Source organism: Schistocerca gregaria, chromosome 2 (assembly GCF_023897955.1).
Source record: "Schistocerca gregaria isolate iqSchGreg1 chromosome 2, iqSchGreg1.2, whole genome shotgun sequence".
Lineage (NCBI taxonomy): Eukaryota > Metazoa > Arthropoda > Insecta > Orthoptera > Acrididae > Schistocerca > Schistocerca gregaria.
In genome coordinates, this window is record NC_064921.1 from 569645342 (window position 1) to 569667927 (window position 22586).

General features: G+C 37.9%; 1 protein-coding gene across 2 annotated transcripts in view; it reads left to right on the forward strand.

Moving 5' to 3' along the window:
* LOC126332889 (NPC intracellular cholesterol transporter 1 homolog 1b-like) overlaps window positions 1-21900 on the forward strand; it is a 155136-nt gene extending 133236 nt beyond the window's left edge. For both annotated transcript variants that reach the window (XM_049996690.1, XM_049996691.1), the window contains exons 21-25: window positions 3958-4232; window positions 6070-6301; window positions 14304-14417; window positions 19304-19466; window positions 20998-21900. In XM_049996690.1, coding sequence (XP_049852647.1) covers window positions 3958-4232; window positions 6070-6301; window positions 14304-14417; window positions 19304-19466; window positions 20998-21050 — 837 coding nt within the window. In that variant the 3' untranslated portion in view covers window positions 21051-21900. The remainder of the gene's footprint in view (window positions 1-3957; window positions 4233-6069; window positions 6302-14303; window positions 14418-19303; window positions 19467-20997) is intronic.
* Window positions 21901-22586: the final 686 nt, after the last annotated feature.

Sequence of the window (22586 nt, forward strand, 5' to 3'; positions counted from 1 at the left end):
ATGGATGAAACAGAATGATAGGTATGAACTGTGAGATACATGCTGAAAATGTAACACAACTTGAATATTCTCGTACATACTATACCCCACCATAGCAGTTAAATACACATACTAAAAGTGCTGACAGATACTTTTCTTGAATCATATGCCTGGTGAAACATTTCACCAGGTGTCATGTGGCCAATAGTTTTTCTGGTGAAACAATCAAAGAATATATCCTTGGAAATAAAGATATTTTTGGATGTGGTACCAGCTACTTTAGTAATTTTAATCTGTCAGTAATACTTTTTTAACTAGTTGTTTATATATTATACAACCATTTACTGCTTTTCTAATCACATCACAAATACAATAAAATTAACATCTAATACAATCAACAGTTAATGTGATGTGCAGAACTCAATGTATGACAAACTAGCTATAACTGTGGTTCAGGCAGATTGGACAAATAAAAATTTGTGCCCAGTTTGGAATTCACATATCTCCTGTTTGTTACAAGAAAATCATCTTAATTGATTAGGCTAACCAAGCACTCCATTGGCACCAACCCAAACATTCAGCATCACATTTTCCTCCACCGATTTCTTCCCCTATGATTGCTTGTATTTCATTCTGATTTCTTGTAAATATTTTTGTTTGTTTGTTTGTTACTGGCCAGGAAAACTGCATTCTTAACAAGCTCTTAACATCAGTTAATATTTTTGATTCAAATATTAGTTGCTAAACTCATATTATTGTGAAATACAGCTGAGATCCAAGGGCTGCATGAACATTTGATTCAGGCTGCATGTGGCCCCTGGGCTGCAGTTCTGACAACCACTGCTTTAGTTCTTTCAGATTATCCACCAGCTCATCTAATGCATCACAAGCAACCCCTCTATCATAGAGAGTTTTTCACCTCAGAATTCAACATGATGATTAAATTTCTCCAAAAAATTATCTTTCTGCCTGTAGTCCATTTCACCAACTGTTTTCGACAATATGGCCCAGTTCCTCCAAGTTTTTTCAGAATACTTCATATTCCATGTACATCAGTCTTCTATAGTCATCTACCACTACATTGTATATATTTTAGAAATTTCATATGCTGCTGAAAAAATGCAAAAATCATTAGCATTTCAGTTTCTGATTTTCAGATCCTGGCTGAGCCCCCTCTTTAACATAAGACTGGAACACAGCTTTTACTCTTGGTTTTTTTTTTAATTTAATATTATGTTTTCACTAAAAGCCATGTACACATATCCAATGATTCATAAATAAAAGATTCACAAATATCGCATTTCTTTCCCAGATTTCATCAGTTACTTGGGGCAGCATACAACTTTCACCTGTATGTCTATAACATGACTGACTCTCTAGCATTTTACTGCATATACTGCTCTGGCATGGTTTCATAATCAATGACATTAATACAGCAAAGATGTATGTCAAAGTATTTAAAAAGATATAAATATTTACTGTGTTATTCACAGTATACAGTAAAAATGAAACTTGTGTATCAATGTGTGATGCAAAATTAAATTTATCTCAATTGATGATTTTATTTAGTTTTATTTAAAACGTTCACAAAAGTTTCAGGATGATTATTTTTGAAATTTTTGTGTCCTCATATTCTGATAATTTTGTCTGAAAAAGGTAAAGAAATTGTTACAAGTGCAAAAATATGTTAAAATGCCAAGCTCCCCAGTCCTGAGTAAAAACTGAGAATCATAAAAATTTGACCAAAAGTGATATGGAGATATTCATGTGGAGAGAGGTATCAATAGATTCAGTTTAAACAAGAGAGTATCACCCTAAGATTGTTGCAAGGTACATGGGTAGGACAAGCCACACGGGTGGGAAATGGAGCCAGTGAATTCATACAGTGCACCATGATGATGGTGTGGGGCAGTGGATTTGGAGGAAGTTACAGAACAGAGGATAGGGACAATGTAGGGAAAAGCATGTTGATACAGGGGGTTAATGGAGACTGAGACTAAGAGGATTATGGGAACAAAGGGTGTGTTGCAAGGATAACTCCCATCTAAGTAGTTCAGAAAAGCTTGTACTGTTGGGGGTGGGTGGCAGAATCCAAATTCAGACTATTCCTGCACCACATTCCCACACACCCCCAATCCTCCCTTCATTCCAAACAACCATCTGCAAAGGAGCACTCCCATCACCCAATATCATGCTGGACTGGAACAGTTGAATCATTTCCTTTATCAGGGTTTCCACTATCTATGATTGTGCCCAGAACTGAAGGAAATCTTACTGACAATCCTTCCCACCCTTCCCAAAATGGTATTCACCCAACCAATCTACATAATATTCTGACTCATCCCTATGAGACATCCATTTCAAATCCCTTCTCATATGGGTCATACTCACGAAGAAAACCCAGGTGCAAGACCTGTCTGACTTACTCACTCAGTACATCCTACTCCTGTACCGCCATAGGTATATTCTATTCGTCATATGCATGGCCATCTGTGAAAGCAGGCATGTCACATTCCAACTCTGAGTAATTTATACACAGTGTTTTATGTGGGCCTGACCACCAACCAACTGTCCACCCAAATGTATGACCACTGCCAAACTATGGTCAAGTGACAGAATACACAGCTAAGCACAACATGTTTGATTTCAATGGCTTCCCCCATCCCCCATCTCCGCAGGTCACTAGCTTATATTAACTACATGGATGGAAGCTGTTCTGGCAACATATCATTCCCACAATTCTCATGGCCTCAATCTCTACTGACCCTCTGAACTTCCTCCCAATTTAATTCCCCGCATCACTACACTGTGTGCTGCACATCAGTATCAATGCTTGCATGTCACATTCCAACCCTGTGCACCTGCTGTCTCATCCTCCTGCATTGCTATCTCATTCACCTGCTGCCTCCCTCTGAGCCAATAGCCACACTTCTTCCCCAATCCTCCCTCCTACTCCCCATCGCTTTCCTCCTCTTCCCCATCCAACAAAAACTTCTCACCCAATCTAATCATGCCTGTCGACAACTTAATGCCTCTACTATTGAGTGAATTGTTATTTATATTCCTGAATTAGATAAATGTCATAATCATTTATGCACTCACTCTCTCGTGAACTGTGTGGGGATTGCCTATCTTTTTGTCCTGATAAAGCAAACAGCTAAGGAGATATTAACTCTTCAGTGACTGTTTTTGTTATTAGCAGTTATTCATTTGACTGTGTTTAACATGTCATCTGGATGTGGAAAGAGACACAAAATCCACAGTAAGTGAATGCTCATGATAGAGAAGACTTCTGATCATTTGGGATAGCAAAAGAAAAACTTTTAAGACCCAGTTTAAAATAAATAGTGCATCATTTCATTCATACTTGTCTCCTATTTTCTTCCTTTTTTGTTGTTATTGATATTATTAGTATTATTATTGGACATTATAGTGTAATAATCATATTATAAATTTTAAAATGTACTGACAGCTGAGACCACAATACAAGCCTTGGTATCCACAACGTGCACATTAGCTCATTTACAACAAAAATAAAATTTTATAACAAAGAAGGAGCCTTAGACAAAGAGAAAAAGAAAAAGAACTCCTGGAAGTTTGAGGGAGAACATTCTGTTATATTTTATAAAATGTGATGACCAGACAAACTGAAATTGGTATAAAGAGCAGACTGTTTGATTAAATAACCCTTCCTCTTAGTTTATGTTGACTAATAAACGATTTTAAAATTAGTAGTCTCAGAAGACATATCACTAAATATTTTAGTTTTTAAATGTGTATGTGCAGATAAGCAACACAACTTAAAAATTTATGTAGGTACCTTTTTTAACTTTAAATGTTAACATTACACTGATCAATTGGGTACGGACAGTGATCATCTCATTTCTGATACACATGTATGGTTCATGTGGTTGTTATATTAAGAATAATGTTGCATGTAATGTTTTACACTCAGTAATAAAATATCCTTTTTTACAGGGCTTGAATTATGTTTTGAATAAAGATGGTCTGGCAATTGCCATGGACAGTTACTTCATGACTTATCACACTGTTCTGAGAACTTCTGAGGAGTACACAAATGCTCTGAGATCAGCAAGAGAAATAGCTAGTAGTATTACTACAATGTTACAGAGTTATCTAAGACCCACTGTGAATGTTACTACAGAAAATGATACAGATTCGACTAATTGGTTTGAAGTTGACAATGACACGTATATATCAAATGTTTCAAATGTTGAAGTGTTTCCATACAGGTAAAATAATCTTTCATTATATCTATCTATGTTTCGGTAAATGTATTAACAATATTATAACATTCAGGTTACTTTTTTATGCTAATTATTTACATCCATATTTTATTAAGAATAAGTTTGTTAGAGGATTCTGGCTTAACCTGCAATTCTTCTGCCAAATTCCTGTTATAAAGAAGTGTACTTTTTTAAGACATATACTTTTGATCTAGATTTTGTAATTTTTTGCAGAAGTGTGTTTCTGTTGTTGTTTGTACTAGTTCTGCGTTATCACAGTTATATGCAATACACACTTGTGAAAGTGTGTAATAGTGCCAAAATAACTATGGAAAACATGGGAAAAAAGAAATTTTGTTTTGCTCTACAAATTTGTTATTAATGATATCTTTGCTAGAAGTACATCCAAGTACAAATTAAAGTAAGTTGAATGAAACAAAAGGAAAGACTTCTGCATTTCTGTAAGGAAATAAATTTGTTGGCTTATCAATGAGAGTATAATATTATACTGACTCACAGAATGGTATGTCCATGTGCATGCAAATGACATTTATTATAATAAAATAATAAGTCCCACAACCAAAGATTTTTGGAATGAATAAACAAGTGAAATGATATTAGATGGTGGAGATGCTGAGTCACAGATACGCACAACAAAAAAGACTGTCACAAAATAAGCTTTCGACCAATAAGATCTTTGTCAAAAATAGACAACACACACACACATACACACATGTGGACTGGAGACCAAGAAACAACTGAACCACCCTGTTGCTGAGCAAGCTGCCCAACATGACAGTCTTCACTTCAGTGACTGCTACAAAGCCTGTACCATATGGATCCTTCCCATCTACACCAGCTTTTCTGAATTAAGCATGTGGGAACTCTGTAACATATTCTATGTTCCTGTAATCTTCCTGGCATCAACCTTCATTAGCCATTGTCCTCGCCCATCTAGCCCCTTCCCTGTTCCCATTCCAGCACTGCACAGCCCCAATGCCACCAACACAACCAAACTTTTTACTTCTCTCCTTTTCTGCCAAACCCCCTCTCCTCCATCCTCTGCCTTCCAACTACGTCTAGCTGCCCTACTCTCTCTGCACCTTGTACTTGCATGCCCCCCAGCAGCCCTTCACTGTCCCCCAGCCCTACCGTGCTATCCCTCACCGTCTCTGCCCTAGCCTCCTCCTTACCCCCCACCCATTTGCCTCTAACATCATGCACTGCTGCTTCTGCTCGTAGTCTGGCTTCAGCTCCCAGAGACAGTGACCATGTGTGTGTGAGTTATGTTTGTTTGTTTGTGTGTGTGTGTGTGTGTGTGTGTGTGTGTGTGTGTGTGTGTGTGATTTATTTTTGACAAAAGCCTTGTTGGCTGAAAGCTTATTTTGTGACAATCTTTTTCTTGCATCTATCTGCGAGTCATCATCTCCTCTATATGGTGAGTAGCAACTATCCCTTCCATAATACTGGATTTTCTATTGTTCGAAATGATATTTGAAATTGTTATCACTTTGTAATTTGGATATACTGTAGTTTCTAAAACTAGTGTTTATTTTGACTAGACATGTATTTTTCTTTTTATTTTGTTTTGCAGTAATGAATATTCACGTTTTGAACTATTTTCAATTGCTTCTCACATATTTATGAATTTCTAGTATAAAGTGCATTGGAAAGAAGGACTGAAGCATATTGAAAGAATGTACTGCATGAATCAGTTTTCAACAGAGGAGTCATTTGAGATTAATTATTTGATATGCATACTAACTTTTTTGTGCATTAGCTTGTATTCAGTATAATATATATATTTTAACTGTTACATTCATTTTTTATTATTTTTTTTCAGTGTCTTCTATGTGTTTTATGAGCAGTATCTCACAATTACAGGAGATACAATAAACTCTATTGGCTACTCTTTATCGGCAGTGTTCATAGTGTCATTTATTCTCATGGGCTTTAACATATTCTCATCTGTCATCATACTAATTATGGTTACCATCATTGTGACTAACCTCGCTGCTTTCATGGTATGGTGGGATGTACCACTAAATGCAGTCTCCCTTGTAAATCTTGTTGTTGTAAGTATAATGAATAAACTCATTTGTTAATTTTAACTATATTATAATTTTTATGGGACATTCTGTCATTTCTTGAAGAAATATAGACATATTAATACTGTGAATACACAGCATTAATGTTCCACAATAATATTAATTTAATAGTTTGTTATGAACCACCTTTTGGCTTCTTAGGCCATCATCAGATCAGTTATGTGACGATGGCCTAAGAAGCCGAAAGCCAGTTCATAATGAACTATTAAATAAATATTAATGTGGAATCTTAATACTGTGTGTTAAAGGTATTTATAGTATAATTTATGATAAAAGTTCAGTTCTGCTGCATAGTTCTAATTTGAGTGAGTTGTATTTTTATTGTAATTAATTCACTCAGTGATGCAAACAGACATGTAGCATGTGACAGCATTCCAATAGCAAGAATATTGGAAGTGTATGCTATCACATCCCCTCCCTGCTTCACTGGTGTAATCACAACAGTGCTGCCACCCTGGCCAGTTTTCCAGTTCACTTCAATGGGTAATACTAGGGGTTGCCAGTATTTAATAATTACATTACTATCTACAAAATCTAAACATGTTTTTTCCCCACTGTGTTTTTCTTACACACCAATTTCAAAGTGTCAGTATTTCATTTACCTTGAGTAACTTTTCCAGGAGCTGTGCCCTTCTCCTGAGTATCAACAACTTATGCAAAATTCAGATTTCATCCTTTTTTCTTTCATTTTGTCCATGTCAGCCACTCATCTTACTCTTATGTGTGTGTTCGTTTTTAAATGATGCCTCAAGTTAGGCATATATTTCTGTAGCATTCTACCTTCTCTTCATTCCTTGTTGCTAACTAAGTCATTTCTATTTAACAGTGCATTAAGACCCTCCCTTACAGCATTAATATTTCCTTGATTCAATTCAGGTAGAAGTAACCGCTACAGGATATTTAGCATAAAGTATACAAACAACATTTATTACTGGTGCTAATTCACTCACACTGATAACTGAGAGAATTAATGAACATGTAAAGTAGGAGAAAGAGCTACTTTGAAAAATGGCCGCTGCTCATTCTCTTATTATACCCAGCTTCTGTCTTTTATAATACTTCAAGCAAAGCATGTACAGTAGAACCTCACTTAACAAGCACCTCTCATAATGCACAATTTGCACAACGATCAAAACAAATTGTGAAAAAAGACTCACTTAATGAGTGATGTTTCACACAATGATTTTGTGTGATGTCACCAGGCGTTCGCAAGTGGCAGCAGAAATATTCAGCAATATGAACACCTTTCATAGTCAGCAGCAGTCTGGGTTTAGCACTCTTTCTGCTACAATTTTAGTGCAGCTTGTGATCACACATTTCTCTTAACTTGTGTTTACAAAGTGTTCTTTTATGTGAAAGTTTTAATAATCTTCATAGAAATGTCCCTGAAGATAAAGTTGCAAAAAGAACAACCACAAGAGAAAGAAAATAACCTTAGACATGAAACATAAAATCACTGAAAAATACAAATGTGGTGTGCATATTGCTGATTTAGCATGCACATACAGTCGGTCTACATCAAGTATTTCACTATCCTCAAGAACAAGGACAAGATTAAGCAGATAGGTGCTTCAATGAGAGTGAAAAGAGTATGTAAACAATGGTTTCACATTCTGGATGATGTCAAAAGATTGCTCCTTATATGGATAAATGAAAAACATTTGCAAGATGACTCTGTTAACAAGAACATCATTTGTGAGAAGGCGAGAAATACTTTTGCTGATCTTGTTAAGAAGACAACAGGATCATCAGTGGTCAAAGAAGTGTTTAAGGGAAGCTGTGGGTGATTTGAGAAGTTTAAGAGAAGAACCGGCATCCACAGAATTGTGAGGTACAGTTGACACAAAGGCAGCAGACAACTTCATCAGCAACTTCGAGATGCTCATAGAGTCTGATGGTTATCTGCTGCAACAGGTCGTTCATTGAGATGAGACAGGTCTATTCTGGTAAAAGATGCTGCAGTGTACCTTTATAACAGCAGAGCAGAATGAATTGCCTGGTTACTCACATTCCTCTTCTGTGCCAATGCAAGTGACAATTTGAAAACTAAACCAGAACTTGTTTACTCTTCAGAAACACCATGAGCCTTGAAGAAGTGTAAAGTCCAGCATATGGACCAGCAGATTATTTCTAGCTTTAAGGAGCTCTACACTAAAGCATACTTTGAGCACAGCTTTGAGTTAACTGGAACTACCTATCTCACTCTCATAGAATTTTGGAAATATCACTTCAGCTTTATTGCCTGTGCCAAGAGAACTCTCACTTTTGCTTGGAAGAAGTATGTTGTCAAATGTGACTTGAAGGTATTTAAGTCAGTACCTGTGGAGCCTGTAGTCAAGGAGATTGTGTCTTTGGTCAAGAACATGGGACTAGAAGTGGATAGCAATGATATGAAAGAGCATGTGGAAGATTCTAGCCAAGAAATGACCAAAGAGTTTATGGAACTGCAGTGTTTCACAGCAGGAAACTGTGGAGAGGAGTTCTTCAGAGGGGGAGGGGGGGGGGGGGCAGAAACAGCGCAGCAGTGATCTCCTGACACAATATGAGAAATGCTGAAAGCATGGGAATCGATTGCATCCTACAATGAAAATCATCATCCCAATAAATCAGTGGTTGCACGCACTACCAGTTTATTTGACAAAAATTCTGTGTTGCATTTTTGCCAAGTATTGAAACATCAGCAGAAACAGATGACTATAGACAGCTTACTAGTAAAAAAGAATTTGTTATATATTATGAACATAGTGCATAATACTGTATGTACAGCTTTCTTTGAATTAATGGCATGAATAAGATAAAACTTTTAGTGCTTTTTCTGCTTGGAATGCTTTACTATACTTTACATTAATTTGTATGGGATAAATTGTTTTGCTTAACGAGTGTCTTGCACTATGAGCAAGATTCTGGAATGAATTATGCTTGCTGTGAGGTTCCACTGTATATAACTTTACACAGACCACTATCAGCTGTCAGTATACAGGCAAAGTCAATAGCTGTTTAATATAAACATTAAAGTTATCGAGAAAGTACATCACTAAGCCAAGATATCATGATAAACTGCACCAATGGCTAATGAGTTATTCTTTTATTTTAGTTCTGAATATATGGGGGTTTTCGATTTCTTGCCTGATGTCAATTGGCAACCTTTGGCACTAGAGTAAAAAACTCTGTTCTGAACCCTAGACAGTGATGCATAGCCATTATGGAAACTGATTTTACTTCTCGTATTGTGGTCATGAATTTTAAGTTCACCCTTCATTCACACTTGTTATTAACCACAAAAGTCATTAGTATTGGCATGTAAGGTCCCTGAAGAGGCATCTGAAAAATGTTCATTGATCAACTTTACATAATATTCTTTATCTGTGTTTCTGTGGAGTAAATATTGCTCTGACCTCAGCTGCATTGTTCCACAAGAAAATGTTATATAACAGTATTGAGAGAAAGTGCACAAAGTGCTAGCATTTCTGTCTATGGTTCATTTTTTTTTTTCCTCTGCCATCACCTCACAGCATTTTCTGTGCCTCTTTAGTTCCAAAAAAATATGCAGCTTGCTCAAACCATTCTTTATCTTTACAACTGCCAGATACAAATTATTTATATAATTCATATGATACAGTAAACTTGGTATCCCATCCCAACATTTATTCTCTCATGAAGGTGCCACCATATGCAAAAGGGGCAGTTGGGAAAATGATATTGCAGTATCAATAACTGAGTCACTAATGAATTTTCTCATCAATATTTCAAGCAAATTGGGTACTTCATATCTAAGGAAAACATGCAAATGCCTGTTAAATGATTGTGCTTTTTCACTGTGTAACACGTCTTTATAAGATATCTTTTTATAAACATACACCATATAGAAAACTGTTACATCTTTCTTTTCATACAGCTTTCTATCAAGCTCAAAAACAGCACCTTTGAGTTTTGATTTGCAAACTCTTTGATGTATGATCTTTGACATCTTTGTCTTTGTACAGTTTTTCTCTCACATTTGTACTTTGTGGGTATGTTCTACAGTTCTGTAGTAAAAGTTGGTCTTCAGCATATATTGAGCTGGTGGTTTCCATTCCTTCATCATGTAACAAAGAGACATAATTTAGCACATTGGTGACTCCTTATTTGCATATGCTACTCTGCACATTATTCCAGTGACAGTGTGTTGTTTTCGTCAAACTCCACATTCTCTCATCACATCTCAGGTGTACCACACACCTCATACCACTGTTAAAATGGAACAGGAACAATTCCTTCATCACACTACACAAGTGAGCTCTCTAACCTATCCAAGTTCAACAGAGGCACAAACCAAGTGCATTGTCTTTGGTGTATAGGCAAAGTCACATTAATCTCAGCACTCCACAAGTTCCAGTGAACCTCTACACTCAACATGCCACTCAAGGTGCTGCACAGTCTCCGATTCTGTATACTACGCATCTTCTACTATCATCTTTCATATCATGGCTGTACTACCAGTGATGACCTACCACTCCTCCACATCCCCTGAGTTGCAAAATGTTGCCTCCACCCCCTTATCCTCTTACCCCCCCCCCCCCCCTCGTGGCAGAGGAGTCAGGTGCTACACATCACATAATGTCCCACTCTGCAAGAAAGCACACCACTGCTGCGTACGATGACCATGATCATCCCTGACACATTGGTCAACCATGCTCTTATATTTACTGGGTCAAGTGTCAAGAGGGGCCACCTTCTTGACCCCCTCTCCTGAGAAACATGGGTGCTGCTCTGGGACACTACCCACGTCTCAATCAAGATATCGCCACTCACAGTGCCTCGTCACCTTCGACACCTCAGCATGTTCTGACAAGCAGGTTACTTAAACTGCCCCCCCCCCCCCTCTCAAAAAACAACCCATGTATCAGGTTCACCTTGGCCAACAACCTCTCTGACCTCCACAGCATCTTGGAAAAGGACTCATACTTTATCTGCCTTGTCAGCAATCTGCACGACCACACGAACCTCATCAATGACCTACTTCTGCGCCCACCTACCCACCACAAGAATTCTGTTGCCAAAGCCTTGTTAACTGAACATTTGGTGTGCTTCCCATCCTAAGTTATTCACCACATAATACATGGAGAAAACTTGGAATTTCAGACTGCGTCTGAACTCAGGAGCTGCCCACAGACATTGGTTGATGTGAAATTCTTTCCTGACATCACTTTATAGATTTTGTGGGTCATTAAGCTCCTGTGTGAGCAGCAACCACAACTACTTTCTCATGCTGACTTCCATGCACACTTCGAACCCTACTCATGGACTCGTTTAGATGCCCCATTTTGCACTGCTTCCACACTGTGTTTTATGAAATAACAGTTGGCGAACACCACCTCCACTCCAGGCAGTCAACTCTTATGTTGTGTTGTCTGTACGTGGTGGGTCTCACAACAGGCTTAAGATTCATAATTGATACTTGCAGAGAGGCTAGTGACATTACTGCAGTGTTAGCCCCCACTAGCACAACTCCAACCAAGCTAACATTATGTGCTGCCGAGTCTGATGTCAAAGTGCTTGATGCAACAGGTCTTGAATCTGTACTTTGCATAGACTTTCTTAAACATTTTGCTTTATCACCAAATATGCAATCTGCCTCATTGCTCCACCACACCTCCAATTCCCTAATCATATGCTCATTCAGCTGTTCTCCTTTGTTACCCACGAAGGACTCCTCCCTCCCAGTGCTCCACTTTAGCAACTCAACTCACTGCATCATTTGTTGAGCTTACACCCGCAGGCACTATACTTCCAATGCCTCATGAGCTCACAACACTGTGCTTCACCAGCTGAGCTATGCACCATCCATGAAACTGGCACCAGCTGATCAGACACTACATCAGCTCACTGCCACACAGTTACCACACTCCAATGACACCCAGCAACTATGCCCATGCTCTTGCCGGCACTGCACATCCACAGCACTCTAAGATCAGTGAGATTTTGCTCCCCAGTGATTCCTCCTGGTGCACCCACCTCTCGAACACAAGGTTTGCCACCTCAAAGCCAAAAAACTATGCAGAGATCAAAAATATGTCAGTGAACTAAATGGTGTGGGCATTATATGCTAATCAGGTAAAAATTGCTCATCCCCCATGCACCTCATCCAGAAGACAGATGGTTCCTTCTGTCTGTGCAGGGACTACAGAGTTCTGAACTCTTGCACTATTGTAGACAATTATCCAATTTCACATATTCAGGACTTCACCTAACTGTTTAGTGATGCGCAAGTGTTCAGTGTACTTGATTCCAACAAAGCGTACCACCATATTCATATGTTCAAGGACGACATCCCCAAGACTGCGTTAATTATGCTATTTGGGAGTACTGTTTAATGTCATATGGATTCAAAAATGTGACATAGACTTGGCAGTAGTTTATTGTTTCTTTATTGTTGAACCTGCAGTTTGATTGAGGTTTTGATCTTTCCCTCCACCCCTGAGGAACATGAACAGCATTTGGCTCAAGTCCAGGCCCCACTATGCAGCAATGGTGTCAAAAATCAACCACTAGCTTTCCTAGGCTATTCTGTGCTGGCTCAGGGCATCCAACCAACAAGTTGTCAAGTTTATGTGTAACCTCCCTCTACCATGGTTTACAGTGAACTGCAAAGATTCTTAGGCATTATAAACTTCTATCACCATCACCTCCCTAATGCTGCCCCATCAAGGCTCTGCTTACCAACACACTGATCAGAAAAGCACCTTGGGAGTGAGGAAAGTTCCACCAACTGATGGCATAATCCAAAGATTTGAGGCCCTCAAGTTTGTCCTCACTCACATTGTCACACTGGCAATCCCCGTACCTAATGCCCATATCTCCATCACTGCCAATATGAGTGATACATCAGTAGGCACGGTTTTGCAACAGGACACCAGCAGTTCCACTGAACTTCTCAGTTTTTTCTCCAAAAAACTTTTGTCTGCACAACACAAGTGGTCTACATTCAACTACGAACTTCTCATGGTCTATGAGGCAGCCAGATACTTCCACAACGATATTGAAGATCTCGAGTTTGCTGTCTTTACTGATCATCGGCTGCTTGTAGATGCCATCCACCATCCTAGCAAAGACATTTTTCCCCAATGCCTATGGCACATGGACCTTATCAACCAGTTTCTTCCAGAAAAGAATTAAATTTCTTACCAACTGTGTGTCCTTGGAAAACTTCTCCCCCTTATTCCCCCAGTAAATTACATCTGAATAGTGCAGCTGAGTCAGCATTTCTGATTGTATAAAACTATTCTTTTACCTTCTTGGCTAAAACTGGTTGATAGGTATAGTTTATTACTGTTCATATGGTGGTCACACTTGCTTCATGCAGGAGAAATGGATCTGAATTTATATGTCACTGCATGTCCATCCACTCTTGATCAGAATGTTACTGTAGAGAAGAAACTTGTGAGGGGGTTTGAATTACCCTTAATTAGTGCTAACCAGGATGAAACCAATATCAAAAATTCCACACTATAATGACTTACCGGTTATTTCTTCTAAGTCTTATTGGTGCCTTCTCTAAATGTACAACATTTAATATTGCAGACCTGCAAACTTTCAGAACTGATAATTTGCGCATCCCCAAGTGTATTACTGATGCACAGCTGTCAAAGAACTGTTAAATGCAGTACGCATTTAGGACAATGGCCTGGGACTTTATTCCATTTTATTTGTGTGTAGCCACTGTCTCACTCCTTATGTAATTGCTAAAAGTCTCTCTCTCTCTCTCTCTCTCTCTCTCTCTCTCTCTCTCTCTCTCTCTCTCTCTCTCTCTCTCTCGGTATGTGTGTGTGTGTGTGTGTGTGTGTGTGTGTGTGTGTGTGTGTGTGTGTGCGTGCACTAGCAGCTGCTCAGTGCCTATTCCATTTTGAGAGTATTTATGTATGGCAGTTGATAAATGCATGCATTTTGCTATATTTTTGTTACTCAACATGTACATTTTTTTATCCCACAGGGTGTTGGTATAGCTGTGGAATTCTGCAGTCACATTATACGGGCTTACACTGTTTCCACTCTTTCAGGGAGCAATAAACGAGCAGCAGATGCTCTTACTAAGATTGGCAGCTCAGTAAGTGTTACCAGTCTCACAGACGTTGATACCCTTAAATACTAAATAGATTCTTGTATGTGTGTGCTTAACATTTGATTAATTATTCATGACAACAAACTTCATTAAATGTACAAGTAGTTTGTATTACTCATTTTCAAAGAATATTTCAGTATCTTATGGTCATAGTTCTTGCATAATATTACAATGCCCTCACTTGCAGAAATCTGTTTCTTACCTGTATGTTGTTATATAAATTAAAATAAAACCAGAAAATTTAGTGGTTCAGTTGCTCGATATGGAGGTAGTCCTAATACATGTCAAGCAGAAATCAAAACATTTAACCACAGTAAAATATAAGTTTGTTTGGGCAAACAATTGATAATATATTGGAGAAAATGCTACTAAAAGAATAATTACTGAAGGAAAATTTATTCCCTTATATCTTAGTAATACCTTGGAGCTTCTAAAACTAGGTTTAATGCAATGCTTAGAATTGTGGCTAGACCACATAAAGTGACAGGTGCTTGACTTGGGAAAGATAGGGTGCTAAGGTTAAGACTATTACAATACGAACATTCTAATGAATTTTTCTGGGTTAAGAGTGTGAGTTCCACTGAAGCTAGTGTCTCGGAAATAATGTTGATGGCATTCAGACTAAAATTAAAAACAGAAAAATTAAGGTTTAAATGCTAATTTTACAGGGAAAATTCATTTCAAATTGCTTCCACTCAGTTGTATCTTTGTAAAATTTAATGGTATTATCAACATTACTAGTGGTGTTGAAAATTTTCCATGCTCACCAATCCTCATTAAGGACTCAGGGCCTGGTGGAAATTCTTTTAACCATACATCTACATGATTACACTGCAATTCACAGTCCAATTTCTGTTAGATGCCTCATCCAACCACCTCCAAGCTGTTTCTCTACTGTTCTACTCTCTAACAGTTCATGGGAAAAATGAGCATTTAAATCTCTCTGTGCAAGCTCTGATTTCTCTTATTTTATGATGATGGTCATTTCTACCTATGTAGGTGGTCATCAACAAAATAATTTCATGCTCTGAAGAGAAAGTTGGTAATTGAAATTCCATGAGAAAATCCTGCCCAATGAAAAACACTTTTGTTTCAATGATTGCCAACCCAGTTCATGTGTCATATTTGTGATAGTCTCATCCCTATAAAATGAGCTGCCCTTCTCTGAACCTTTCAGATGTCCTCTGTCAGTCCTAGTAAAGCAGATTCCACACCACATGACAATATTCTAGAAGTTGGCAGAGAAGCATAGTGTACGCAGTCTCTAAACAGATGTCTTGTCTAAATTGTTTTGCAGTTGGTTTTGATCATCTGATGACTTGAAAAGATGATAAATGACAGCATCACCTGCAAACAATGTAAGAGGGTTGCTCAGATTGTCTACTAAACTGTTTATGTAGATTAGGAACAGCAGAGGGCCTGTAACACTTCCCTGGAGAATGTCAGATATTACTTCTGTTTTACTTGATGACTTTCTTTCAGTTACTACAAACTGTGACCTTTCTGACAGGAAATCACAAACCCAGTCACATAACTATGTTCCATAGGCACGCAATGTGAATAGAAGTCATTTGTGAAGAACAGTGTCAAAAGCCTTCTGGAAATCTAAAAATATGGAATCAATTTGACATTGCCAGTCAATAGTACTCATTACATCATGACAGTAAAAACTTAACTGTGTTTCACAAGAATGATATATTCTGAATCCAAGTAGGCTATTTGTCAATAAATCATTTTCTTCAAGGTAATTCATAATTTTCGAACTCAGTATATGTTTCAAAATCATATTGCAAATTGATGTTAGTGGTATGGGTCTGTAATTCTGTAGATTATTTGTATTTTCTTTCTTGGGTGTTGGTTTGACTTGAGCAACTTTCCAGTCTTTATGTACAGACTTTTAGGTGAGCGAGTAGTTATATATTATTGCTTGGTATGGAGCTATTGTTTCAGCATAGGCTGAAAGAAAGTGGGCTGGTATCGAATCTGGACTGGAGACTGTATCTTTATAACTGATTTAAGCTGCTCTGCTACACTGTGGATATCTACTTGTAAGTCACTCTTGTCAGCAGATGTTCTTGATTATTTATTTATTTTTCTCTGGTGACAGAATTTCAGAAAACTGTGTTTAATGACTGCTTTAGTGGCACTTTTATCAGTAACATGACCATTTTTATTGGACAGTGAAGGGATTGACTGCATTTGCCACTGGTGTACTTTACAGACAACAAGAATATCTGTGCATTTTCTACCAGATTTTGATACAGAGTTTCATTGTGGAAACTGTTGAAAGCATCTTGCATTGAAGTTCACACTAAATTTTGAGGTTCTGTAGAACTTCATCAACCTTGGAGATTATGCATGCTTTGAAATTTGGCATTATGTTTTCATTGTTTCTCTAACAATGTTCTGACCTCTTTTGTGTACCATGGAGGATTAGTACCACCTGTTATTAATTTATTTGGTATATATCTCTCAACTGCAGTCAATACTATTTTTTGAATTCAAATCACATCTGGTCTGGCGGTTGCTTCGTCAGGAAAGAGGGAAGGAGAAGGAAAGATAAAAGGATGTGGGTTTTAAGGGAGAGGGTAAGGAGTCATTCCAGTCCCGGGAGCCGAAAGACTTACCTTAGGGGGAAAAAAGGATAGGTATATACTCCCACACACACACACACACATATCCATCCATACATATAGGTGAGCTAATATATTTTTCCCATGTGGAAGTTTCTTCGGTGGGTTTAGACGTTATGGTGTTCAGTCTCACTACAACAACCTTGTGGTTACTAATACCTGTATCCATCATGAGGCTCCCTATTTGCTCAGAGATTATTTGTTGCTAACAGGCCATGTATGTTTTCACAACCATTTACACTTCAAGTAAGTTCTTGAACTAATTGTTCAAAATAATGCACCATATAACGGAGATGCTGAGTCACAGATAGGCACAACAAACAGACTCACAATTAAAGCTTTCAGCTATTACGACCTTCATCAACAATGCACACACACACACACACACACACACACACACACACACACACGACTGCAGCCTCAGGCAACTGAAACAATGGAGTGCTGCCTGTATGTGTGTCTATTGTTGATAAAGGCCTTAATAGCTGAAAGTTTTAATTGTGAGAGTCTTTTTGTTGTGCCTGTGACTCAGCATCTCCAGTACATGTTGAGCAGCAACTTGCCTTCTCATAATATTGTTACATTTCATTCTGGATTTTCCATTGTTTGATTTTTGTTCAAAATAATTTTTAGAGAAGGCATTCAGTATGTTTTGGATGACTTTTTATGCCCCCCACTGGCTTTAAACATATATTTTCATCAACATATTGAGGTTAGATTGAAGTCACCACCAACTATAATAGTATCAGTTGGGGTACTTTGAAACCAAAGAGAGAATCTCTTGTGATCCAAAGTAACACACATAGTTAATAATGACATGAGCCACCAACTGCAGTTGGCTGCACCCTGTGCTCTTTGAAGCATCCAAAAGCACCCATTCTGCAACTGGAAAAACTCCTCCTGGTATGCATACAGAGTCTAACAGTTTGGCGACAAGAGAAGCGATGCAAAGCTGGATTGCGAACTTCACGTTTCTCTTACTACAATTGACTTACTTGAAACATTCAGCCAAACCTCTTCTCTGGATACATGGCTGCATTTATGTTCACAACTTCTTCTCTGAAGGAATAATGCTGGTTAGAGTGATAAAAAAAATTCTTCACCCTCTCCCTCTCTGATCTTGAAATAACTATGTACACTCATAATACTTTCAATTCATTTCTGGTACATTTCCACAAGTCACACATAAGAATACAAATTCTTGCAAGTCAATTGTGTCTTTAACTGTCAGATACAATGAAGTATATTTACAATGTGGTGAGTTTAATAACCACCAGAAATTTAGAGACAGGTCTTGCTTTTGGCATGTCCAACACCCGAATTAAGAGTCTCAAATCAATTCATATTTGATTTGTTCATAACAATTACAATCATTACACCATCAAAGAACAATGCATGTTTGCTTCTTGTACGTCACATACAGCTTCTATGGTGCAAGAGGCAAACACTTGCCTGCACTGATCGACTGCCACGCTTGCAGTATTCTCCTGAAATATGTCCAGATACGTCTCCACTCTCCCACACTCATACTTAAAATATTGAGTGTTCAAGATGGTGGATGACTGAGTGTCTCTAGAATTTCCCCCGAAATTCTTGAGGCACTACAAGAGTGCATACTGGATTCCTTCCCCATCTTCCATCATCATATTCCATTAATCTCATCATGAAGGAGTTCCTTCTGGGAAGTGGAACAAGTCAGCCTGTTCTGTTGTGCACAAAACTGACAGCTGAATTAATTTTACAGTATTATGAGAAGGAAAGTTACTACTCACCATACAGTGGAGATGCTGAGTCACAGATAGGCACAACAAAAAGACTCTCACAATGAAAGCTTTCAGCCATTGGCATTCATCAATAGACACATGTGCATGCGCAAACAAACACACACACACACACACACACACACACACACACACACACACACACACACATACACAACTCACACACTCGACTGCATTCTCAGGCAACTGAAGCCACACTGTACATATAACCTGTATAACTTATTCTGAATAACTTACCAGATATGTAAGATATATGTCTTATTGGGCTATAGTAGCACTTTATTCCAGAGCTATTGTGAATTTTATGTTGAGTGCACTTTGCATAAGAGAAATTAATAATAATCCTTCTGACAGTCCACCATTGATATTGAAAGTACAGACATAGCTGCAGGAAATCATTTAAAATGTGTTAAAATGTAGCATAATATGTTATTAATCAATCAAATATCCGTTGCAGGTACTGTCAGGAATTACGCTGACAAAAATTGTTGGTATTTTTGTGCTGGCTTTTGCTAAGACTGAGATCTTCCAAGTCTTCTATTTCCGAATGTATCTTGGAATCGTGCTGATAGGAGCAGCACATGGGCTGATTTTTCTTCCAGTGTTGCTTAGCTATATTGGTAAGGAATTTTTTTCAAAATTTTATTATTTATAGTTTTAAAATTTATGCAATGTGTCACAAAAAGTAATGGCTAGCAGAACTTTGTATTGTTTTATGTTGCTCAATTGAAGTTTCACATTCTTTTCCTACATCATCTTGCTGTCATCAAATAAATACTTCATTCTGAAGTTATGAAACTATTTTGCTAGCTCATCAACTGATCCTCAGGTATGACATAAATATACTAGGCCCTCAGTGTTGAAACTCAATGACAAATAAGATTACTTTGATATGTTGTTAATGTACAGTTGACTACTCTATTTAATGCCACCTGTGACTATATGCACCTTATCAATGTTCTTAATGAAAGAACGACATTCACAGTAGTATTGTTTATTGTATTAACTGTTAGTTATTTACTTTGTAAGAGGACAATGTATGGTCACGTAGTTCCTTAATGTGAAAGGTACATAAGTTAATGATTAATACATTAAAAATAAGAGAAACACACACACATACACACACACACACACACACACACACACACACACACACACACACACACACACACACAAACACACAGACACATATACCTCCACCCTGCCCCATGACTCACTTCATGCAGCCTCCTTCCCAGTCTCCCCTTTCTCTGTTCTATAAACATCTCCCAACATACTCCCCATGCCTTGATCATCATACATTGCAAGAACTTGACCAACACCGGTGCCTGCACATCACTCTTCTATCCCCTGCACCAGTTGCCTCTCCTCCCTCTTGCATTCCTGCCCTGTACATCTGCTGCCTCCCTCCAAGATGTCAGCCACCCTTCCCCAATCATTCCTCCCATTTCCCAGATCCTTTCCCCTTGTTTCCACTCCATCCAACACAACCGCTCACACCAGGCAGCCTCCAGAACTGCAGTACTGGTCTCATGTGTTCAAACAGCGCAATGTAGCTGTAAATACATGTGTGTTTGTGTGTGTCTGAGGGGCGAGGCAAGGAGGAGGGGCAGCAATCATGTATGTGAACTCTAGTTTGAAAAGAATTCATCTGAAAGCTAGCATGTTTTATGTCTTGTTTATGTGCCTGTCAATGACTCAATGTCTCTACTTTAGGTGATTTGCTACCTTTACTCCTAAATTATTTATATTCTGTCAGAACTTCCCATTAATGTAGAAATAGTAAGTATTGTTCAAGGTTAAAAGTATAAGGTGTCTTAGACCTAGGCTATACGCATTGGTAATTTACTGGTCCTGCTAACATTAGAAATGTTTCATGTCTGCAGACAATATCATTTCCAGTACAAAACATTGTAAGACAAATACAATAATGGAATTGTACTGATTAGGCAAGTGTAAAATGATTCAACACACTGTATATCTTCCCCCATTCACACTAAAATGGAGACAGTGTTCTCTCTCTATCACTCTTCCTGTCACATTACATAGAAATATAATATGAAGAAGTGTTATTCCACTAACATGCTTGTTCATGATTTTTTTCCTGAAGCAGCTAAACATATAAAGTCTCTTCACTTCTTGATGTTTCAGGACCAAACAAGAACACCAATCCAACAATTGACGACATTACAAGATCTACATAACCAGTTACCAGTGAAATGGTATCATCGATCAACATATACCACATGTAACTGGTGCAAAGTGAACAAATAAAGAGGCAGCTGTGGATATGATATCTGTATGTGCATAACCTGTGTCCAGACTCCTAAGATGGAGCACATTTAACAAATGAACTGATGAAATCTGTGTAGCACTTTTGAAGGTTTCCGAGGTGTCACATTTGTGTGTGTGTGTGTGTGTGTGTGTGTGTGTGTGTGTGTGAGAGAGAGAGAGAGAGAGAGAGAGAGAGAGAGAGAGAGAGAGAGTGTTTTGTTCCTCACGATACTGTGCTGCAGCTACCTCATTAACCTCATTTAAGTGATCTGACCAGCACCATCATGCAGTATATTCTGTGATCTGTAAAATTGAAATGAAAATGCATCTGATGTGCTGGCATTAATTATTTTGTTAATTTATATACTCATTAACAATCATGCTCACAAGAATCAAATGTTCCTTCAGAGCAACTTATATAACCAATAATATTTTCACTGTGGAAATTGTTTTGTGTGATTATCACAAGCTAGAGCTTTCCATGCCATTATCACTGATATTAGAAACAACTACTGGAAGAAGCTCCACATGCTAATGCCACAAAAAATAGCAAAACTTGAAGTATTATTGTAAAAATGAACAGTTACATGCATGCTTCAGGACTATGTGCTCCTGTATTTCACTTGCATCTCTTGGAGGTGTAAGAAGACTGAATTGTTATAGTAATTAACGTTTCTTTATTTCTCAGAGAGAACATTCGAAATCAATATGTTGGAAGAAATTTCTGAAAGACAACACTGTAGTGAAGGTCCTAATAAAAGTCTTTGACCTGTTAATGAAGTTCACGTCTTTAATTATCAGTTTCCCTACATATATTCCTGCATTATGATTGGCTGTTTCATTGGAAGACTCTACCATTGTACATCTCATGCAGTGCTAGTCATCTGCATGCATGCACAGTGCTGCATGCTTCAAGAAGACTTGAGATAGTATTTCCTAGTAACTACAAATAAATGTGACATTGAACAAATTTATTATATACTCCATTTAGTAGCTTCAGTTTTGTTACTTATTCCTCAGTATATTCTCGGCAATTTTCTACAGCTTTATCAATCAATCAAAGTTCAGTTTTCTTGCCTGGAGAAGTATGTAACAGTATGGACCACAACCACAATCACACAACTGATGACATCATCAGGTATTAGACTGAGAATGCTTCTCACACTAATGTGAAGATCAAGCTACTCTTGGAGTTGTATGACAACCCTTACATGAAGCAGTTTGTCCAGAACTTGGAGGCTGTAAAACTGTTCCTAAATTATCTAATTTCAAAAGTATGGACTGCTCCTGAATGTCTAATTATGTTGCTACAAGAATACTTCATTTGATAAGTGACTATGTTTTATTTTTAATAAATGTTTAGTCCTATCCCTATATTCAGAAAGGCTGATAAGCAACTCTTCGGAACTACCAACTAGTTTTCATTGTGCCAGTGCTCTCAACAAGTTTCTGTTGTGCCAGTGTTC